Source organism: Lepus europaeus, chromosome 3, assembly GCF_033115175.1.
Source record: "Lepus europaeus isolate LE1 chromosome 3, mLepTim1.pri, whole genome shotgun sequence".
In the NCBI taxonomy this organism is placed as follows: Eukaryota; Metazoa; Chordata; class Mammalia; order Lagomorpha; family Leporidae; genus Lepus; species Lepus europaeus.
The window spans coordinates 59196285-59221245 of NC_084829.1; the positions used below are offsets into that span (position 1 = coordinate 59196285).

Genomic DNA, 24961 nt, shown 5'->3' on the forward strand with positions numbered 1-24961 from the left:
GACAGATCTGTCTGGCTCTGCTACCAGACAGGCTACAATTTTCTCTCTATCGGATTCTCAAACTCCTTAATAGAAGAACAAGGACTGTATCTCTCACCTTTTATTATTGTTGTGAGATCATACATGTCAAAGTCCTAATATATAATAGACATCCAGTAAAGATGGCCATGCTTTTATCCCTCATTGTCTCTGCCTCTGAAAATTAAAATAATATACAATGGGTATTCAATAATAATTTAAATCAAAGCAAATCAATTCACATAGCAATTTGTAATAAGAACCACAAAGTTGCCCCAACCTTATTTCCTACATAAATTTAGGATTTTTTTCTCCTGCATATTCATATAATTTATTTTTATTCCTGATACTATATTTCTTGATGTCACAAGTGTGAGCAGCTCAAACCATAACCACAAGAGGTTGTGGTACAGTGAACCCATTTGGTTTAGATAACTATCCAAAAGGATTAGTTAAAGAGTGCTCCTCATCTCTAAATTTAATTGACTTATCTATTTGGGAAAATCTGCTATGCTGTATATATATACATATATATGTATACATACATACATACATACATACACACACATATATATGTATATATATATATACACATATATATATGCTAAAATTTCACCAGTATGCATATATGCTAAAATTTCACCAGTATGCAAGTGGTGCAAGAGTTAATAAATAGTACGGCTCAGGTACCAACAAATCAGATCTGGGGTATGACCAAACAGATTGGTCAGCAACTGTCACTTTGTTCTATGCAAATCAGCTGAATACATCATCCCAGAACTCAACTTAGGTCTAAGAAATCTCAGGCAGAAGAGTTCAACCATGCCCTCACCATGTGCTTGCTCTGTCAGACTGATCTATGCTATGGTTTCATAGAATGAGAAGGTACAGTTTTCCATCTTCAACATGCAGGAAAATTTTAATTCAAATATTGAGAATATTAAAAGTTTTGGAAAGAATATTTGCAGCTTCCCTGGTAAAAGCTTTTGGCTCACATTATACAAAGTAATCACAGAGATCTGCGTCTGAGGGAAATGTATAGCAGCTCCACTTTCCCCTGAATCAGGAATCCATAATAAAAGAATCAACAAGTGAAAAAGGACTCGAATGTAACCATTCCTGCTCAGCTCTCTGCCAAGAAAGTGAGAACCTCTTTAGACAATTGGGATTTAATTCAGTTTTCTTTGCCAGAAAATTGCAATGGTGGTGTTGTTAAAGCAAGTTGAACAATGCTTTTAACCAGAAAAGAAGAAAAAAAAAAAAAACCACCAAAGTTTAGGATTCTTATGTATGGTTTCTTACCCTAAATATGGTAGTAATTTTTTCATTGAGGATACAATTGTCAAAATGATAATCAATTCAGAAGAAAAAATGATATAAAATGTATTCATTTGTACCCAGCACAACCTTTTAGGAACACACTTATAGAAATAAAGTAAGCCTCAACTCACTTTCATTTATAAACCTTGAGCTACATGTATGAACAAAAGAATAGAAGCTAAAATATACTAATAATGTTACAGAAAAAAAAAAAAAACCCAGAATTCCCTTAGGCAAGACAGAAGTCCTGTGTTTTGGGCGCCATTCTGCTCCCCTTGTCTATAGGAGATACCATAAAAGATCATGGAATTTTCTTCCCAACAGAGTCTAGAGGAAACTTTAAAATATTTTAAGATACAATTCTTTTAGAAGCTAACAACCATCTCAGAAAAGCACAGAGAGGAAACCTATTTTCTTCTTTGTATAACAGAAAACATTAGTCATCATGGTAATCATTAGGTGTAGGTTTGAATGCAATCCTGAGTGTGTAGCCAAGAAAAGAATTTGCATCTTTTCCAAAATATCTTAAACATCTAGACCATAAGGCTGGAAGAAGGATGGCTTGCTCAAACTTTAACTGCACAAGAAGAATGTGCACAACTTTTAAAAATGACACTTTGCATTTGTTGGGGGAAATAATTTAGTATTTAATAGTACTTAAATGCCTCTAACTTTCAATGAACATTTGAACCACAGTAGTATTCTGTCCACTCTATAGTTTCACAATGCATTTCATTAACCTTGCATGTTTCGGTTATTTTAAATATTAGCTACATTTCAAGAAACAAAACGCTGCAATGCATTCTGGTAAATTAGTCTCTAATAAGAGGAGCCTAGAGCATGAAGCACAAACAAGAATGCTTAATGGAATACAAATATCCAATCTAGAAACTCTAATAAAAACTCCCGTCTTTGGATGAAGGCTCTTGGCTATTGCACAGAAAACCACCAGTCGTGGCTCCCCTCAAAATGCATTATAGATCAGTCTCATAATCTTTCCTTCCACAAAAATGGCACAAGAATTGATTTCAATTATCATTTAATACTTATTTCCCTCTCCTGTCAAAAAATGTTCCATACACATGAAACTGAAGGTTGGTAGCCTGAACTCATTTGTGGAACTTTTAAGGACTATTGATTTCTCAGTGAATTTTCTAGTTCTCTCATTGTTACTGGTAGGCTGCCTCAGAGGCTGAATTAGATGACAGAATGGGCTGGAATGCCAATAGGCTTAGTTAAGACTGATGAAAAGAGAAACATCTCAAAAATTTGTCAAAATGCATTTTATGAATTGAGTTAACATGATTGATTATACTGGGTCAAAATTCCTCAGGTAGCATTGAACTGAATTTTAATTAAAAATCCTCTTGCTTTGTTGTACCCTGTTAAACTTCCTGAATGTCTTGGTATTAACCATTGGAGAAAAACATGAAGTAATTTAAAAATAAATCAAACTGCTTTGAAACTAGAAACTGTTTTGTGTACTTGTGATGTTTTTGTTTTGCTTATTTTCATAGGTTTCTAAAAGCTTCACCAACATATGACTTACAAGAGTATGTATTTAGAAAATATGTGTTATCAGTGTGTTTTCAGAGGGTGTGACGTTCTGACAGCGCTTCCAGCAACTGTGAGCCGTTCTCAGCACACGCAATTCTCTCTCACAGCCTTTTTGTTAAAAGGACAGCATTTCCACAGGAAGAACACATGTTTCAACAGCGTCAGAACAGACTTTTCGTCCTAGAAACGAAGATTGTGCCATCAATTTTTTCTGTAAACAAACTCTCCCTGCTTAGTGTCCAGGTACATTTTCTTATATTTGCTTCCATTATTTTTATCTACAGACCCCAGAGTTTGTGGGCCCTGAAAATTATACAAATTTGTACTAATCCTTTAAAGTAAACATCATAAAATTATGAATACAAAGAGCATGAAAGTGAATATGTTGAGTGATAAAAGTAACCACAACCAACCATATATTTTTAAAAGCTGAAATACTATAAACATCACAAAATCTAGAAAACAACATAGAATTTTTGTTTCATTAGTTAACATACCTCTATACTTTTGGCCTACTTTTTATAGGCATCATCTTTGATCAATTTCAATATTTTCTATATAGCAGAAAGAAAATCAGGGTCTTATATTTAGCATGCTAGACAGAAAAAAAAATGTTGTCATTGATAGCTTTGAAAAGTTTCTTTCCATTTCACACTTTATTGCTAGTTATTTATAGACTATTAGAATTTCCATAAAATTTGGAAAAAACACCATCAAGTCTTTTATATGGCTCTGCAAATGATAATGAAATTTTCCATAGAATGGATCCCGGTCTGACAATTCAAACTTTGTTTCTCTTCCAATAACCATATCGTCCATTCATCAGTGCTAGGATTCACAATCAAATACTAGTGAGACCTCTGTCCATGAATACTTGTATCACAACACCAAGTGAGACGGTGAAAGCATTTATGGAATCATTTTTACAACAAAATAATAGCAATACTTAAATCACAAAAATAGAAATATTCCACTAAGCATGAACTTAATAGAATTCCACCACAAACTACTTAGCAAAATCTCATAAATAACAACGTTGCACCTACCAGCACCTGATGCAGAGCAAGTGTGACAGGTGGGGACATAATCTCAAGTAATTGCAGGTAAAAAACCCTTTTTCCACCAAGAAGAGATGACCATGTGGGCACATGTATTAGGAACCTGCCTGAGCTTTGGAAGGGAGCTTCTTTAGGTTAAAATAAGTCTTTCCCTGCTCACCCGTCCCCCAGACAGTGCTGCCTCTTGTTCCTCTTCCCTAACCCACCTTTCCATATACAAACATACCTGAGCCTTCCCACACCCACTTGCCATCACACCCTTTTGTTTTCATCATTAACTTTATCTTTTGCATTGACTCCTTTAATCCTGTTCCTATTCTCACAGCTAAGGCCACATCTTAGTAACTCTCACTACTAGTTCCCTAAATCATCTCCTCTTGCTTTGTTCTCTCCTCCTATCCATCTTAAACAATTGAGAATTGTAAAAATTCTCCCAAACTTTCCTTTAACATCTGCTCAGAAACTGTAAGTTGGCTTTTTATTATAAGTGAAGTTACAACCATAACCTATGAGGTCATTTGTAATCCCATTTATTTTCTTCTACAATTTTCCCACTGTTTTTTTTTTTTTTTTAATGAATGTTGTGTTTCACCAAATTCTTCTAGATTCTTTAAATTTGCAGGCATATGATGCAGTGGTTAGGTTGTTCGCTTGGACTGTCATATCCCACCCTGAAGTAACTGGTTTGAGTCCCAGCTCTGCACTCCTGATTCAACTTCTTGCCTATGTGCACCCTAGGTAGTACTTCATGTCCTGTCACCCATATAGGAGACCCAGATAGAGTTCTGGGCTCCTGGCTTCCACCTGACCCAGCCCTGGCTATTGTGGGCATCTGGGGAGTGAACCAGCGAGTAAAGTATCTCTTTCTTTCTCTCTCTTTCACTCTATATGTCTGCCCTTCAAATTAAATCTTTTTTAAAAACAAATGTTTTTAAAATTTATTTTCATTTTATTTGAAAGGTGGAGTTATAAAGAGAGAGGGAGAGAGGGAAAGCAGGAGAAAGAGAGAGAGAGAGAGAGAGAGAGAGAGAGAGAGAGAGAGAGATATCTTCCATCTGCTGGTTCACTCCCCAAATGGCTGCAACAGCCAGTGCTGGGCCAGGCTGAAGCCAGGAGCCTGGAACTCCATCCTGTTCTCCATCCATGTTCTCCCCCATGGGTGACAGGAACCTAAGTACTTGGACCATCTTCTGCTGTTTTCCCAGGTATATTACCATGGAGGTAGATTGGAAGTGGAGCAGCCAGGACTTGAACTGCTACCCACATAAAATGCCAGCATTGCAGGCAGTAGCTTTACCTGCTATGCCACAATGCAGACTCCATGAAAATGAATTTTGCTTTTTAAAAAGTGATGTTCTTTAAAAGGTCTCCTGTCAGGTTTTGCCTCACCATTTCCTTTACATGCAGCATCTGCACTTTTCTCTTCATTTCTCAGAGTTACAGCTATTCTACTGGTCTGTGTGATTGTTTTCTTCACCATCTTAGAGGTTTTCTAAAACATCCATAGCCATCAGTGATAATTCCCTTTACTGGAGCATGTACAGTTTCTGTTTGGCACTCCATAAATGCTATATTCCATTACTGCTCATTTAATATTTAAATAAAATGTGTACAAGTGTATTTCAAAAAGTTTGTGGAAAATGGAATTAAAATATGTTTATTTTGGTGTAAAACATTTTTGAAATGCTTACACAGATTTTTCATAATATGCTTCTTCCCTGAGCTTTTTTTAGAAAACAAATGTGCATGATTTTTAAAAAAAAGTACACCAAAATAAACTTAAAATTCCATTTCCATGAACTTTTTGAAGTAGCCTTGTATAACATTATTCCAAAAATATAACTACATTCCTATCATCAAATCAACTCAATTCCTATCATCAAAACCTAGAGCTGCAAAGATAAGCTATATTAAGAAGCAGTCTCTGACTTTAGCATGTATGAAATCTTGTAAATAGCAGAAGGTAAGAGCATAATGACTTTTCTGATAGAAGAGTAACCTAAGAGCCCTAAATAGCAAACGTATAGTATATGTTAATTGGTGGTTTAACCTTGTCTCTCCCACTAGATGGCGTGCTTTTTATAGTAGATTCGGTGTCCTGTACCGCAATCTGTATGCCCCTGAAATCCCTGTAATTGGAACTGTTTGTGCAGGACTAGTGAGATGTACAGGACATTGCTGAGATGACTCAAACACAGATTGGTCTTGATAAGACTATGGAGTGCAAAGGATTGTAGGTGTGTGTGGGGTTCTTTACTGAAGGGAAACACAAAATAAAGTGCTGAGGCTGTGGAAGGAGAACACGAATGCAAGCTTCAATTCCAAGCTCAGTTTCCCCATCTACTAAAATAGTAAAATCAGTAACTAGTTGATGGTGCTATCATGCGATTAAGTGAATCATGTATTTGAAATTTTTGGTTGACTCTTCCACTGGTGGATTGATAAGCTTAATATTTGGATGCATGGGACTTTTTGTTGAAATTCACTTTCAATTCTACAAATCAACTTCAATCAGGATGATGGATCTGTAAAATGTAAATGTGTTTTTAGCAGACAGTCTGTAAAAAGAAGCTTTACAATATTTAAATTCTGAGTTAAAGTGCATAACAATTAAACTAAAATTCATTTTTTTAAGACTCAGCTAACACCAATGATGGCTTTAAAGAGAAATCTCAATTACAGTCAGGCCAGCTGCAAGGAGTGGATTTGATTACCTATATATATTCCATGTGGTCAGAATGTTAATGCTGAGCCTCAGCAGGGCAGAAAGAACTCTGAAGAGTGAACTGACTCTTAGTGTGATTTATAACAAAGGGAACCTTTTCTAAGAAATTTTACCTGAGAGTTAAGAACTTCTTTGAGATTTCCACCATCAACTCAGCAGGGCGCTATTATTTTGTTATTGGAACACTTAAACTTTTGTTTTTCTTACCCTTTACAGAGGAATCAATGTTCTAAAATTAGAACAAGGAGTAGCAGCTCTTGAGTGCTAATCTGGGCTTGGTACTATGTACTTCAATGACTGCTGACAGCAGCTTATCAGCCGTACAATAAAGACTGTATGCACTTGTTAAATACTTTTTAGGAAAAAAAAATAAGTAAAACATGCATGGCAGGCTTTAATAAAGTATAACAAAGTTTTTAAAAAATAATATCTATACACTTTTAACTATTATTAATGATATGTGATCATCAATACATTTTGAGATGTCTGCCAAGATCATAATTTCTCATGTTAGAAAACTGGTGCCCTCCTACAATTATCTTTCAGCTGGGTTGAAATCGGACAAGACCCCCTAAAATTCACACTAAAATGTGGCTCCTTAAAGTTCCACAGAAACGCTAGCCGGGGTGCCACATGTACTACCAGAATTTGGGGTGCCTTACGATTTCACCACGGGCTTATTACTAAATCCCCGATATTAATAAGCCCAAGAGGGTTCTTGCCTAATATTTAGAGAAGAATTCTAAATACCGGCACAGATAAACAAGTCAGCATGGTACGTTTTAAGCTTTTATTTAGTAAGAAAGGTGCATAGGAGAGTAAGAGCTTTATTTAGGAGAGAGAAGCGAATGGGGGTTCATATCGAGCACCAGGAACCAGCCACGTGGAAGAGCATCTAGGCCAGGAAGCCTGGAGCACATGGCCGGAAGGCCATGCGCCCTGGAGGCGTGGGGCTACAGCAAGCCCCTTCCTAGCAAGACACCAGGGAAAAAGAACATGCTGGGCACACTGTGCCCCAGGCTTTTAACCCACTCCAAAGGGGAGTGGTCAATTAACCTGATGGGCTGGTGGGCAGCCCCCGTATGGCCAGGTAGGGGAATGAGGCCACACAAGGGCATGGCAAAGGCATCAGGTAGGAGCATGAGGTCACACAGGGGCGTGGTCTTCCAGTTCACAAATCCGATCAACTCCAACCTGTATGCCTGCCTACTTCAGGGTTACCCAGTATCCAGGTTTATATTGTGGGAGCTTCATATCCTACTTGTGGTTGATGCTGATTGTGTGGTGGATCCAGACCTGATTGTTAATGACTTCCTCCTTATAGTCATAGGTGCCTGATTAGTCCTAGACACCTGCCAAGCCTGGCTGTACATGACTCTCCTACTGCAGATTTGGATCAAGACTGGGAGACACCCTGAGAGAGAGTTTCTGCTGGTGACTAGAGCTAGACATTGAAATGTGGCAGCCCTACTGTGGCCATATTTTATTATGCGTTGAGTCTCACTGATCATACAGATCAAAAACTCAAGTCTATAGATAGGAATGGAACAGGAACACATAATAGGAACAAACAGAGTCAAAGTAAGAGATGAGACTCCTTATAGCTTTCTGGTACCTTGGTCCAGACTTTTCTCAATGTTTCATAGCACTTCTATTACTATATTTATGAACTTATATTCATGTAACACTCCTGCCTCTGCCAGTTATTTTTCTTTCCTAAAATAAGCTCAAAGTGCTTCTCCTATTTGTACTCAATAATGCCCATCTGATTCACAAAATCTAGGTAAATGTCTATGACATTACACGTAACACATCTTACTGAACACCAATATTATTATGGGTACTTAGAAATGTTTCAGTGCTTATAAACATTTATATCTGATCTTCAGGACAGTCTAGCAGGGCTGAACTGACCATCCCCATTACATAGAAGAGAAATCCCAGCCTCAAAGTATCTATAAAGTCATACACCTGGTGACCCAGCTGGAATTCAAATCTTAGGAGAGGCTGTCTGTTTTGAAACACTATTCCTGTCCATTCAGAAATGCTACAGACTGTGCTGAATACCCTTCAGCAGAATCTCCAACTGAATTTTAACTTCTTGCTTTGAACTCCTCATTTCAATAAATGGTGACTCAATTTAACCCAGTTTTTAGATCAGAAATAGAAAGATCATCTTTTACCCTTGTCTCTTTCATACAACACATACCTGTCCATTCACCAAATCCAACACATCATTTTCACAGTGCACGCAGAATCTGACCTCTTTTTCCCCTCTCCAAGCCCTCATTTCTATCAGTGGCAGAATTTTGCCATGAGTTACTAGTTTCTCTGTTTCTACTGCTGTGCTCACCCCCACTCCTATATTCCATTCTCCATGATGCAGGCAGAATAAACCTTTTAAAATAGAAGACTTGCTCTTGATTTTTTTCCCACTGGTTAAGTTGGAATAAACGTGAAGAGTTACAATTTTGTTTTGTTGATATTGTCCTCTTTCATAGGGCCATATTTCTCATGTAAACTTTTTGATTAATAAAAATGTTCACTACAGAAACCTAAAAAATCTCTCTTTGACAAAAAAAAGTAGATCTGATAGTTCAAGCTTCTATTTGAAGGACAAAAACACCATAGTAGCAATGGACATAAAGATTGTGGTGCTAAAAGGTTATTCAGAGATAAAAAATGATCCCATTATCCCTGTTTTGGAAATGTAGATGTCTCAGACAAGAGTTGGCAGAACCAGAGCTACTCCCTCTGTTTTCTGACTCCTGGACTTGCTCACAATATTGTTATGTTTTCTGATTCTAAGATCTTAAATATCTAAGGTTTTAAATATCAATGCCTGATGCATAAAAGATACTTTAGATGAACCTCAACTATTGCAATGAAAGTAATTTTTGTGGTTGATTTTTCTTCACTTGCAGTTTTTAGGCAATATTTCATAACTTCCCCAAAAATTAACACACACAAAATATTACTATATTCTTCATGACACCTATGAACTGTTTTATTTTAGGACTGAAATCTGATTATTACACCATTCTTAAGGCATTTATATGATTTGAGTGCTCAGCTTGTGATGGTAACCCTCCTAGAAGAGTTATATTTAATGAGCAGTAATTCACAGAAGACATTTAGAGGAAAGAATGTTTGTAATGGTTGAATGAAACAAACTACTAGATTGGCGATAGGCATGCTGGAGTGGTTAAAGGAAAAATGAGTTTGTTTCTTAGGATGATCTGACTTGTATAGATTCAATTTTACATTTACAGTGGACTTTCTATGGCTACACAAATGAATAAGAAACTCATCTATTTACAAGTTTAGAAATCTAGGAAGAGAAATGGTTACAAGGACTGCCATACAGTGCCACAGGTGGAATACAGATGACCTGTACTGAAAGCCAAAGAGTGGATGTACAAAATGATCAAGATATACAGTGGATGGAGGGAGAAGGGTGCTTAGAGATATTGCGATGTTTCTGTTCATTCTAGGCTTTTTGGCCTTCTTTTTGCCCATCTTCTCTCTTTCACATGATGAAAGAAAGATATGTAAGTGAAAGCTCAGTCACATACATGTCCTGGCATTATCTCCAAAGTTTATAATATGATCACATTACATTTATCAACTATTGCTGAGTTTTATGCTAGCCTTTTTTATGTCTCAGGATTATTCTCTGAAAACATGACAGTTCATATCATATTTATAATTATTTTCTGATTAAACATTTTCAAGAACACCTCAAGATAACTTGAATCTTAAAACGCAAGCTATTTAATTGGCATTAACAACAATGATGGTACCTGTAACATGAAAACATTTTTCAAAATGCTCTCATTTAAATGTGCTTCTTATCCTCTGTTGCAAATGACATTGGTTTTCCATAATAAATATTACCTGCTATATTCATAATATGTGACTATTTTTGAGACTTATCTTATTCACTAATCAATTTGATTCTTCCTCACAACCAATTTTATCAGGTACTCACATATTCTTCGTAAGCCTCGTGGGATGGAGGAGGGGGTGCCCTGTATCCTGGCACTGTTGGGGTCCCCCGGGCTCGAGGGGTAGGGACACCTCTCGCTACTGGGGGCACTGGAAGAGCTCCACGAGTCACAGTGGTCCCGCGAGGGGTGAGAACACCTCGACCAGGTGGTGGGGGAGGAGGAATGGCACCCCCACGGCCCCTAGGAGAAACAGATTAGAACAGAAAAGAAACAAGTTATGACACAAGAGACTGTAACAGCTAAAGCTCCTACCTCACAGTTCCCATACAATGGAAGAAATTCAAATTTATCTCCCTCTGCATGTGGGTAGTAGAGATCATTTAGTTGTAAAGTGCTCTGACCTCCATATAAGCACACATTTTATAAAAACTGTGACTTAATTCTCATGAAAATTTTGTAAAATACTTTGATACTATCTACAATATAACTAAAAAACCAAACTAAAATAGAAATCCCACTCTGATTATATTTCATATTTTCCGAGAGGATTCAAACCGCAGAGCATGAACTCACTGGACCATCTATGAAATAGAGCAATTGTATGTCTGTTTCCCCCATACTGGAGGTCACTGAATGTGATGTGCAATGTTGTCATTTACAAAAAACAAAGTCTGTTTGCACGTTCATAAAATGTGGAGCTCTAACCATAATGAAAGCATTCAGAGTATTATATTAGTTTAAGTTTGAGGTCATTTGAAATCACAACTCATTGTCACTAGTTTTTCACCACGCCTGTAAATCCTGAGCTGGTGCAGTCCCCAACATAATGTATTTTCTTATGTTAACTATAGTGCTAGTGCAATACATTAGTGTTCTGCAATAAAAAGAATAGACTGAACACTCTGTACTGCAGTTCTTGACACAAAAGTAACCTGCACTAAAAGTGTAAGATCAAATGGTTGCAGCCAACTTTTATGGTATTTTGGGGCCTTTAGAAAGGTTGAGTGTTTATCTGCAATCTCTGGGCAAATGCACGATTATTTCACTTTTTATTATGTCTGAAAGGTTGGCCTCTAGAAAGCAATGCTTTCAGCAGGAACACTAAAGCTTTGAGAAAAAAAAATGATGATCATTGGGATGTCAACAATCACACTGTTTGGCTGTATCCACATTAGAGGGATGCAGGTTATGCTTTTTGCTATGAATAGAAGTCAGCTGATTCTTTCTTCTGTGCAGAAAGTGAGCTTTTAGGAGTGAAGAGGAAGAATGTTGGTAAAGCTTTTAAAATTTTTAAATAGATTATAGAGATGATGAATAGATAAACGATCAGAGAACTTGTGAACCATATATATATATATATATATATATATATATATATATATATATATAATACTCTTAGATTGTGGCAAGGTGAAACACAAAAGATTCAGAGCCCCAGTGCCTACTTCAAGTACAATGCACCTGGGACTACTATATTCTATGTTATCACGGTAATACAAAAACACATCTATAGAAAAAGGATGTAAAGATCATTTTATCTTCTCTGAACTTCCACACATCTGTCTCCTCATAACCAAAACAAACTTATGTCCAAGTTTTATATCTGCTGTACTAGTTTCCTGTTCAGTTTAGCGTTTTAACAGTCTCAAAAATGTTCGTGTGTGGATAATAAATCATACGGTCACCCTACTGTAAACCATGTTCACAATGCCTGGCTATCTCACAAAGTAATCACAGATTTTTTTCTCTAATGAGTAAACTGTAGATTTCTGAATCTGTAAATATTTCTCTTGCTCTAAAATTATATGATGCTCACATGATGTCTAGCTTCTCATTTCACTTCCTTCATCAGCTGACTCCCAGACACATCCCTCAGCAACCTGTTTCCCAGACGAAACTCTACCTCCCTTTTGCAAGGGCCTTTTCTGTGCACATTAACCCATTGCTCTGTCCTCCAATTCAACTCAAAACTCACATCACCTACTTCAGGATACTGCCCTTGGCTAAATCCACAGACAGTAGCCTTATATATATTTTTTTATTATTCAAAGAACATTTTCCACGTTTAATCCTTTACCTCTTACTCATTCTAACTGTAATAAATCTGGTTCTTATTTTCACCACTCTGATGAAAGTACACTGACAGAGATCACCAGTAGCCTACCAATAGCAAATCTCATTGGACTCTTTTACGGTCCCTATGGCCTGCTATAATTAAGAGAGTGGACTATTATCTGGAGAACATTTCTCTGGACTTTAACAACTCTGCTTTTCTCCTCTTTCCGTTTTCTTATTCCTCAGTCTCCCTTACTGGCTTTTGTTTTTGGGCCCTCCTTGGATTATGGGTGTTCCCAGTTTCCTCCATGGCTGTGTCTTGCAGTCCCTAACTTAAGTAATGACTATGATCTCTTTCCTTCCTAACAAAATGCTGTATCCTGGTTTATATCACTTACATCAGGAGTTCCCTAATTTGCCTCCCTACTAGATTATTTGAGGGTATTTAAAAATTCCAGGTCACACATCAAGTGAATTTAAATCATCATCTCAGGAGACAGGAACCACAATGAGCTCAGTGAATGAGCTACTTTGAGAACTGCTGCCTTATATGCATCACCTAATTTAAACATACTGACTAGCTTGACGTTTATGCAATTCTCAGCTATTTTAGTTTTTGAGAAATCAGGGCACAGAGAGTACAAGTCACCTCCCTTATATTACATTAGTAACTCATAAAGCTATAATTAATAATAGGAACAATTACAGCCTTCACTAAACTTGATACTTTACCTAGTCATAGTTGATGATACCATCAACTTCTTTCCAGACTAGCCCCAGAGAGTTATCCTTGTCTGGGCTACCCTTCTTTTCCAACATCCAATTTGCATTAATACCTATACATTTTAATCCATATTCTGGCTTTATATCTCCATTCTCCAAATTCTATATATTTCTGTCTTAGACAATGGATTTGTTTTCTCATTGACTCCCCTGCCATGAGTCAATCTCTCCCTCTCTATCTCATCTCTGTCTCCTTCCCTCCACGTGTTAGTCTCTCTACAGATCACTGTCTCTTCTCCATAAGCCACAGTTGCTTATTGAGCAGTCTTTCTTTGAAACGCACATGATTACTCCCCTATTTTACAAACTGAATTGGCTCTTGTATTAGTTGACACTGTAACTGTAAACAAAAGCTTTCAAAATCTGCTGCTAATATTTCATTTTAAACTATTGGCTCAGACTACAATATGTACTAATGATGTGTATTAGAGACATCATATGCTTTCATTCTTCAGCTTTGTAAAATAAATTATTGTTATAGCATGTAAATTCAATGATGGGTTCTCCAGTATGTACTACTACTGGAAACTAGCTATAGATATGTTTATTGAGGTATAAATTCCTTTAATTAAAATATATTTTAGCAAGCTATTCTGACTTTAAAAATATTCTAGGCACAGTCATTTTAATGTAAGCATAGTTGAAGAACTTCAAGTAATAATTTCAAAAATATATACAAACTAGTATCCATTAGTTCATATCTTACAAAGCTTTCTGATAAGTATGATTTTCTGTTTTGTGAAGTTATTTCCCTATTCATTTTTAATTGAAGTTACATTTGATTGTGTGTTTGAGATAAAAGATAACAAAGTTATGTTCTTTTCTATTTATTTTCATTAATTTTAATTCCATTAATGATATCAATACAGCTTGGGAAGTAAAGTCTAATTTTCAATGTTAATTTTCTTTTTAAGTATGCTCTGCCAGCTCTGTATGATATACAGGATATTAAAAAGCAAAATATTTCAAGTAATTTCTCTTCTAAGAAGATAATTTAAAAATCTAGGCCATAATGCAGTATTACTTATGCAATTATTAAACTGTTAAAACTTTAGAATAGGACCAGGTATTTGGAAGTTTAGAAGCCATGTCCCACATTTGAGTACCTTGGTTTGATATCCAGTTCCAGCTTCTTACTCCAGTTTTGCACAAATACAGACTGGGAGGCAGTGGTGATGGCTTGTGACTGGGTTTCTGCTACCCATATGGGAAAACTGGATTGAATTCCCAGCTTTCAGCTTCAGCCTGGCCTAGTCCCCCACCACTGCAGGAATGCAGATAGGAACCAGCAAGTAGGAGTTCTTACTTTGTCTATGGCTCTTAATTTTTTTTTAAATTTAGAATAAAACTTTATTGAAATTAAAGTCATATATGTCCAAATGCAATATACATGAGGAACATCAACAAACCAACATCTATTGATTTTATAATATCAAAAAGAGAAAAATGCATTAAAATAATCTCAGTTTCAGGGAATACTGAATAGTAGAAACATGTGCTCTCTTTAAGGCAAACATATTCTTAGGTTACACCATATAAAACTACTACTATGAGTATTTTTGGAACTATGAAAATAGAATTTCGTATCATTTTATCCATGTATATAAATCCATTCAAGATCACCTGCAGTGATGTCACTTTACAGCCTTTATCTGGGCATTTACAAATCTTAAATTTCAACGTGAAACTTTTTGAGGTATTTGTAGGACTTATTCAAAATTATTTATTTGAAAGGCAGAGACAGAAGAGATTTCTCATCTACTGGTTCACTCCCCAAATGCTCCCCAGTAGCTAGTTCTGGGCCTGGCCAAAGCCAGGAGCCAGGAGCTCAATCCAAGTCTCCTACAGGAGAGAGAACTGGAAAGGAACACAATTACTTAAGCCATCACTGCTGTCTCCCAGAGCCTGTATGAGCAGGATGCTGGAATTGGGGCCAAACTGGGAATCAAAATCCAGCACTCCAGGATGGGATATGGCCATTCCAGGAAGTATCTTCACTGTTGTATCAAATGGCTGCCCCATTTGCAACTTAAATGTTAAAAAGTAATATTTTGACAGTCACCATTGAAAACATTCTGAGTATGATTTTAGAAATAAATTGATTCTGCAAAATATCCTTGCATCTTTTAAGATAATTTTTATATTGTGAAGTAATGTTCTAGATCTGTGTTTCAGAGATTTAAAGGTCAACTACAATGCACTGAACACTGACTCACAGTGTGTGTGAAGGCTGTGAGGATTTTTTTACTTCATTTCTCTGCAAACCGATGCTATCTGCTGATAGCTGAACAAATTCATAATTCAAAATATAAATTCTAACAGAGAAAGATACCAATTTCGCTGCACTATGAAAAAAATCAAGTAAAAGTAAAATTTCTGTGACCACCACAAACTTGCAAAATCAGATCAATCTGAACTTTAAGTACCCTTTCACCAGATATGAAGAGGTGTGCTTCTGGCTTTCTGGGATTCTGGCATATATATTATCTATCTATGTCCAGCTCTCTCTTTCTCTCTCTTCCCCTACCCCCAAACCCACTTTCGACATGGCAAGACTATAGCAATTCAAGGACCATTTTAGTCACAGGCAAAATCTATTGTTTTGCTTTCATGCAATATCACCCATGTTCAAAGAAGCAAGTGGTTTTATTATCTGTCTGCTTTAATCCTGGGAATAGACCAAGAAAAGAGGAAGCCTCAGGAATTCTGCCTCATTTTCTAAATGTAGTTGTGAAGAGTTCAAATAGTGAATTCTGAAGTCAGAAGGTCAGCATGACCTTAGGTAACTTTTCTGTACCTTAATTTGTCACCTATAAATAGTAGATATCTCATAGCATGGAGGGTTGATGAGTGATTATACATGACCTTCTTACAGTGGTATGTATAAGCATTCATCATTTATATTTTTGTTGCAATTTGTGGTAGTTGTAACTGATGCTATTTATTACCTCTATACCTATAATCTTGCTATAAATCAAGATAGCAAAGGCCTGCCATCATCCTTTACTGCTAATTTATTTAAAATAAAAAGAAATATACCTTGAGGGAGTCGTGGGAGCTATTCTGATTCCTCTGCCTCTAATACCTCTGCCACGACCAGAGTCCTCGGAGCCATTTAAGTAAGATAATTCACGTAGTTGTTCCTGACGAATTTCATCATTGTAGTCCTAGAAGTAAAGAAAAAAAAATAAATAATAATTTAAAATGGGACCCAGAGTGAAAAAAAATAAGATAAAATATACATACTTTAAATTCCTATTTTTAAAGTTTATTTGATTAATGTAAAATGCAGAGAAGGTGAGAGAGAGAGAGAGAGAAAACTTCCGTCTGTTGTTTACTCTCCAGATGTCCACAATAGCCATGGCTGGGCCAGGCCAAAGCCAGGAGCCAGGAATACCATCTGGGTCTCCTATTTGGTTGGCAAGGACCAAGGCACTCGAGCCATCATCTGCCGTCTCCCAGGTTGCCCGTTAGCAGGAAGCAGGATAAGAAGCAGAGGTGTTGGCCGGCGCCGTGACTCAACAGGCTAATCCTCCGCCTTGTGGCGCTGGCACCCTGGGTTCTAGTCCTGGTTGGGGCACCGGATTCTATCCCTGTTGCCCCTCTTCCAGGCCAGCTCTCTGCTATGGCCTGGGAAGGCAGTGGAGGATGGCCCAAGTGTTTGGGCCCTGCACCCGCATGGGAGACCAGGAGAAGCACCTGGCTCCTGGCTTCAGATCAGCGCGATGCGCCGGCCACAGTGCGCCGGCCAAGGCGGCCATTGGAGGGTGAACCAATGGCAAAAAGGAAGACCTTTCTCTCTGTCTCTCTCTCTCTCACTACCCACTCTGGCTGTCAAAAGAAAAAAAAAAAACTCAATCACAGGCACTCCGATGTGGGATGTGGGCATCCCAAGCAGTGGCTTAACATACTGTGCCTCATTGCCTGCCCCTGCATTCCTACTTATCTATAGAGAAATTGAAGTTTTTTCTTTCATCAAGGATGTATTCAGTATTAGATTGGCTGAGATGTCACTTGATGCATTAGCTAGAAAAGGGAAGATAGTGAAATACAAGAATTAAGAATGTGCCAAGGTTATAATTGTTAACATGAAGACTACTGAAAAAAAAAAAAAACTTCACAGGGATGAATGTATGTAGATTATGAATGACTGCACGCTGTTCAAATAGCTCCAGATGTATCAACTAAAAAGAAGCAATCCTAAACTCTGGAATGTAACTTAAGCATGTATTAAAATCCTAAAGATATGCACCAATGTGGCTCAGCTTCAGAGAACTGGGGCGATGTGCAATCCAACCTCAAGTGTAACATGAAAACAAGTTTTATTTGTGCCATCCTTTTGGGCTTTTGAAAGTGAGAACCACAATAAAAGGCAAATTTCACAATACCATCGAGAGATTAAGTCAAAAGGAAAGAGACTGTCTCTATTTCTCAGTGTGGAAATGTATTAATCAATACAAGAGGACCAAAGAATGGATTTGAGTCATTAAAGGTGAAACTGTCTGATCTGATGCTGGGTGCATGGGTTAAGCTGCAGTCTGTGACTCTGGCACGCCATATATGAAATCCACTTTGAGTCTTGGTTGCTTTACTTTTGATCCAGCTTCCTGCTAATGCACCTGAGAAGGTATTGGAAGATGACCCAAATACTTGGCCTCCTGCCACCCACGAGGGAGATCTGGATGGAGTTCCTGGCTCCTGGCTTCGAGCTGGCCAAGGCCTGGCTGTTGCAGCTTTTTGAAGAGTGAAAGAGTAGACTGAATCTCTCTCTCTCCGTCTATTCTTGTCCCTCTGTCATTCTGCTTTTCAAACAAATAATAGGTAAATCTTTTGATAAAACATGAAACTAGCTTCAAAAAACAAGTGTCAGTATTATTTGTTCCTCAGAGAAGGATCTACTTTTCTCTGAAGGTAGGAGAGAAATTCCACTTTGTGTATGGCCCTGTGTAAACACTGGCAGAGATCAGGGACTCAGAAGGCTTCCATAGCCATGGCAGCTCATGTCAAGAGCCTCGGGTGATCACTGGTGTCACAAATAAGAGTGTTAATTGTTAAATTAACAACTAGAATCACTGTGCACTTACTCCCCATAGAGAACCTCTGTCCATAAGAAGTTGCACTAGGACAATTAACTGTAAAACTTGTTCTCAAAGAGTTCTTTGTACTTTGTGTGTGTGTGTGGGGGGGTGCAAATTGTTGAAATATTTACTTAGTATAGAGTTGGTCTTCTGTATATAAAGTTAATTAAAACGAATCTTAATGACGAATGGGATGGGAGAGGGAGGAGGAGGTGGGATAGGAGTGGGGATGGGAGAGTGGGTATGAAGGGGAAGAACCACTATATTCTGAAAGTTGTACTTATGAAATTTGTATTCATTAAATAAAAGGTTTCTTTAAAAAATGCCACACACACATACCCAACCACACCAACACATACTCCAAAACACACACTGTTAGGCACCAACACATACATACACATGCTAGCACATTACAAATGCCACACATTAATACACATATGTGTGCTAACACATGAATATATCACTACATATTCACCACATAGAATACACACTAACATATTGCACACTCCACACATCAGGCACACCAGCATCTCACACACACATACCTACACACCTGGTTGAACAGTACAAAATTGAATAGTTGACTATTTGTGACAAATGAAAAATCTTATTTAATTTTTTCCCTAAACATATATTTAGGTAAAATCAATTCAGTGGATGTCCTCATGATGAAGATGGGTCTAGGAGTTGAGGCTCAAAATATCTGTAGAGGATAGGCAACATGAATGATGTCTGAGGCCTGCCTATGGGTCTAAAGTCAAATGTATCATCTACACAGCATGAAGCCCACTTACTTGTGCACATGTGTGTTATAGTAATACAAAATCAAGGCTATTTGTAGTCACCTGCACACAGCCTGCAAGGATTCTAATACATAGCTTTACATTATGCTCCAGAAACTGCCTGGCTTACAACTGAAAGTGCCAGTTGCTGCACAGCATTTATTTTCTTATTGTTAACATGTTGTGTTCATGTTTATCCTCTTCAGCACAGGATTATAGTGATAATAGGCTCAGCACAGTTAGCTGACAGAAGAGCCTTACAGTAGAAAATTACAGTTTTTAACAAGTCATATATTATTCAATTTCTACCCCCTAATTTTCACATTCAAACACCAACTAAACTAAAGAAAAAAAGACCACATTTTTAATTTTATTAGGATCAGGGAAGGGGGTGAATTGCTACTCTTCAGTAAACTGACTAGCCACCACTAAAATGAAGCAAACATTAATCCCATAGTTTTCTAGTGCATTAGAACCAATTTTAAAGAACATTTTTGTGGCTTTTCTAGGAAGAGCCTTGGTCACTCAGGATCCTTATGAATTACAGAAGAGATCTATCATCATTTGTTGGCACCTAGAAGGTTGAGATCAAAATTAGCAAACTGCAGAAGAATTCAACATATGTCAAAGTATACCTTAGAGAATACATTTTCATGCCACAATTAGAAAGCATCAGAATGCGGATGTGGTCTCATTTACAGCATAATCATAAAGAACATAAAGGAAGAGACGGAGGAACAAGGTGAGGAAGAGGAGGAAGCAACATATTATAAATCATATAGCAAAACAGAATAATTCCCCATTTCTTCAGGGCTCCCTGTATCCACAACTTAGATAGTTCCCACCAACTAGCCTGACTCTGGAATTTGCCATGTGATTTCCCTTAGCTAACATGACAATAAAAATGAGACAATCAGAGACTAAAAGTGCTTACATATTGAAATTTGGCCATGCTTGTCATTGGAAACCCTTATGCCACCAGGTAAAGAAGCCCATGCTGCCTTTCTGGAGGTTGAAATATTGTATGCAGAGAGACTTTAATCATCCTTGCCCTCCCGTTCAAGCATCCAGAAACATGAGCAACACCTGTCCTCAGCCATCCAGTCCTAGTCAAGCTGATGGAGGTCAGAAAAACCACTAGCCAACCCCAAGAAGAAATCAATAACAAGTTAACACTTTAAGCTTTAAGTGTTGTGATGGCTTGTTTTGTGAAAAAGCCAGCAAATGCAGAGAGGACCGGCTGTCAGCACAGAACATGAAACACATACTTCCAGAGTCTCTTGCTAACACCGTCCAGAGGAACAGTTCATGGGCCTGGATGTGATCTTTGTGTTTCTTGGGCCAACTGTGTGCTTCATTGGAGATTAATGTATCCTAAAGTCATTGGCTGCTACCATTACAATTAGAATTGTCTACTCAAATCTCTTTGCACATAGTTTGTGCTCAGCAATCTCACTGCAGAGGAATGCAGCTCCTAGATAGAAATTTGCTAATATGGAGGAAACCTGATAATTTTATTAATATGAATGTTTGACAATGTAGGTTAAGCTAACTTTTAGTGTAGGCAAAAATAACTATTATTATTATATAATTGAATTTCTTATGAGCTTAGCTAGAGACATTGTTCCAGGAAATAAATCATCACTGAGGATTGTGTTAATCAAGACAATGCAGACCAATAACAAAGGTATCTCTGACCAATTTTTTGTAGCACTTCACCTAAAAAGAAAACATGAAAGGCTCATGAAGTTAGGCAAATGCAATTCTATATTTGATCACAGGTTTAAACAGTTTAGTTGGCAGAGAGAGTGGCCACAAGGAAAAGCCGGTATCTACATGTGTAGAGTGGACAGATAGGACATGAGCAACCACAAGTACTTCGAGTGCTCCAATAGGAAGCCATTTGAATTCTAGCTTTATTTATCCTATAGTGTGTGAAAATTTTCTTTTGCTATTCAAATCAGGCTTTAGAATTTATCATTTGAAATAAGATATTCACAATATTTTTATAAATTCTTTTGCCTAAGGTGAGACAAATTTATCCTATGAAACAATTTCCATGAAATTCGTGAGTACTCTTTTCCCCTTCCTTGACAAGGCCCTCCCACTGTGATGGCATATGGTATAAACAGCATACACAAGAGCTCAGAGCAGGCAGATGTTTGGATATTCCTAGAGAGGACTCATGCTCACCGTCCGGATATTTAATGTATATGCATAATTTCCCAGTTACGTACACACATGGGCATCTGTTGTGATGGCATTTTGCCAAAATACAAATTGGAAAAATTATTTCACTTGAATTTAAATGCCAGGTAATGACAGGTATAGATAGGCTACCTGGGAGTAGAGTGAGGGGCCATTTTCCTGTCAAATTCCCTCCTCTGAGGCTATTATGGGCACTAGTGGTATACAGTTAAAAATGTGATTACAACCACTGGTAACATGAGAAGATATACTGGGCTCTGTCAATGCCAAGGCCATTAAACAACATCGGAGGAAATGAAATGTGGTCTGTAACTCTTCTGGGCCATGACAAGGAGATCTAGGATTTTCTGAGCTCCTGTAGTTAGGTTATGATCCTATAATCAGAGTAATAAACAAGAAAGTGTGGGAGGTCTTAATTCATGCACCAGTATTAGACCTAAATCTGAGTTGGAATGGGTAAGAAACTATTTCAGAAACAACCAGTGCTGTGGTGGACATTACTTAGCAAAATACTCAGGCTATTAGCTAACATCTCTGAGCCAACACAGGGTGAGTTTTAATCATCCCAGGCTTGGGAAAAGAAAAGCTCATTAACAAAATGTAGTCAAAGAACAGTCAATTAAGATTTATTAAGAATCTGCTTGGTGCATGACTCTGCATAAGGTTTACATAAAGGCTTTATAAAACTTATTCATCAAAGGAGATTGAATATCACAAAGTCAAAACATTGTGGACTTTGCATCTTAAACTAATAGTGATGGTAATTTTTCTTCCTGAAGATTTTTTTTCTTTTTCCCATTATTAAAGTTGTACTCCTCACTATGGAAAAGTTATCACAAAATAAGATAATACTGATAAAGATTTTATGTAGATATTTTTGAGGATTATTGGAAAGGTTTATTTTCTATGCTAGTTTATTTTACTTTATTAAATAGTGACCATTGATATCTGAGGTCTAAGAGCCAAGAACTTTGAATGAACCACAAAGACGGAAGCACTTGGTGTTATGCTTTCATTTATTAGTCACTACTTCAATGTAGATTTACAGCCTTTATTCTAAGTAACAAACTTCATTTGTGTAAGTAAAGCCAAAATCACAATATTTTTTCTATCAGATTTTCTTGGCAAATTATCATACACATGAGAGAAAAGCTTTTGCTTTTTTTTTTTTTTACTTTACATCAAAATAGGCACTAAGTTAACATTTTGACAAATTATCTCCTGCAATTTACAAGTACATAGAATGAACTGTTGGTGAATAAAGAATGAACAGTTATTGGTTTACTTATTCAATGGATCCAAATTTTTCCTCACCAATAAGTCATCTTGATAAGGATAAACTGAGTGAAGAATGTGAAAATTTTCTGCCTGAAAAGGGTTAAAAGGCTATGGCTCAGGCAGGTGCTTTTTTATCAATATTCTTGCAACTTCCAGCCTTCCTCTGTACATGGAAATTTTATATCAGTACTCAAGATGCTGATGCATCTAACCAACCAGATATTTTTTAAATGCCAAAAATTATTTTGCCACAATAAACCATATTTTCTTGATTCAATGCATTTCTGAGCAACAAGTAAATGGTAGGTGCTGTGAACAATGTGGAGAAGTCCTATTCAGTGGTGCTGAAGTGCATGTAGTTGACTATTTTCCCATACTTGTTCATGAAATGTAACTGCCAGCAATCACTGAAGCAATGTTTGAATGCAATACCTAGGGAATTGTAAATATCTCCTCAATACTCGGAATCTGTGCATGCTGAAATTGTCTTTGAGCTTTTTATTGGCCTTATGCCCAATAGTAGACTAATGTTTTCAGTGTTTGCTATTTTTTGTGCCTTATTTATAAATGCTGATCTTACATTTCTGTCTTAGAAACAGAGACATTTCAGTATACTGCATGAGAAAACCTCTTCCTGAAGTTCTCATTTTTCCATGAATGAAAACATCATTGTTTTATCCAGAAAGGCAATAAACTACTTAGCCATGGTAACATTTTAAAGCTTTTTGGAGAATATAAAATATTTGGAGAATATGAAATATTTCTATACATGTCTTTTTAAAGTTATCTTTTTATTTTATTTTATTTGGCCTGTGACTTCTCATTCTCTCCAAATTTAATCTTAAAAATCTCTTTGGTCTGGTAGGTAAGCCACCAGTGAGAACACCCACATCCCAAACTATAATGCCTGAATTCTATACATGGCTTCTGCACCTGTTTCCAGCTTCGAGTTAATGTACATCCTGGAATGCAGTGGTAATGGCCGCTGCTACCCACTTTGAATTTCAAGCTCCCTGCTGGGCTGCCATCTCTCACTGCCATCATTGGCATTAGAGGAGTCATTCAGCAATGGGAGATCTCTTTCTATCTGTATTTCATTCTCTGTTTCTCAAATAAGTAAATAAATACATTTTAAAAAATTTTGCATTGGGGTTGGTGCTGTAGCATAGTGAGTAAAGCTGTGGCCTGCAGTGCCTGCATCCCATATGGGCACTAGTTCTAGTCCTGGCTGTTCCACTTCTGATCCAGCTCTGTGCTAATGTGCTAGTGAAAGCAGCAGCAGATGACCCAAGTCCTTGGGCCCACGCACCCAAGTGGGAGACCTGAAAGAAGCTCCTGGCTCCTGGTTCCCCATTGGCCCAGCTCTGGCTGTTTTTGGTCATTTGGTGAGTGAACCAGTGGATGGAAGACCTGTCTCTCTCTCTCTCTCTGCCTCTGCTTCTCTCTAACTCTGCCTTCCAAATAAACAAATCTTTAAAAAAAATTGCATTGTGTTATTTATGAACATTTAGACCTATTAGAATAGAGCAAATCCTCAAAACAATTACAATGGGGGGCCAGCACTGTGGCATAGTGGGTTAAAGCCCTGGCCTGAGGCTTGAACATCCCATATGGGCTCTGGTTCTAGTCCCGGCTGCTCCTCTTCGATCTAACTCTCTGCTATGGCCTGGGATAGCAGTAGAAGGTGGCCCAAGTCCTTGGACCCCTGTACCCACGTGGGAGACCCAGACGAAGCTCTTGGCTCCTGGCTTCGGATTTGCCCAGTTCCAGCCATTGTGGCCATCTGGGAAGTGAACCAACACATGGAAGACCTCTCTCTCTCTCTTTCTCTCTCCCTCTCCCTCTCTCCATAACTCTCTCAAATAAATAAAAAATAAATCTTAAAAAAAATTACAATGGAAAAGGTAAATCTAGCACAGAAAATGAGCAACGATCAGTGGGAGAAATAGTGAAAAATGCTAAGGGAAGAGTTGCAGTTGGTCAACACTCACAAAGGGAAGGGAGAGTTGAAATCCTTTAGTTCCACAATCAGTAGCTAAAGACACCAACTTGTTCAAAGTTGAGTATAAGGCTGTGAAAAAGTATTTCAAAAAGTGGAATGAATGTTTCAAAATAGAATGTGACAGTTCCCATGAACATCATGCAATAA

The 24961-nt window shown here is 37.4% G+C and overlaps 1 protein-coding gene across 1 annotated transcript in view; it reads right to left on the reverse strand.

Moving 5' to 3' along the window:
- The window catches only part of KHDRBS2 (KH RNA binding domain containing, signal transduction associated 2), a 629201-nt gene that overhangs the window by 199046 nt on the left and 405194 nt on the right, over window positions 1–24961 (reverse strand). The window contains exons 5-6 of the mRNA XM_062187562.1: window positions 16506–16633; window positions 10670–10868 (exon numbers count right to left, since the gene is read on the reverse strand). Of these exons, the coding sequence (XP_062043546.1) occupies window positions 10670–10868; window positions 16506–16633 (327 nt within the window). The remainder of the gene's footprint in view (window positions 1–10669; window positions 10869–16505; window positions 16634–24961) is intronic.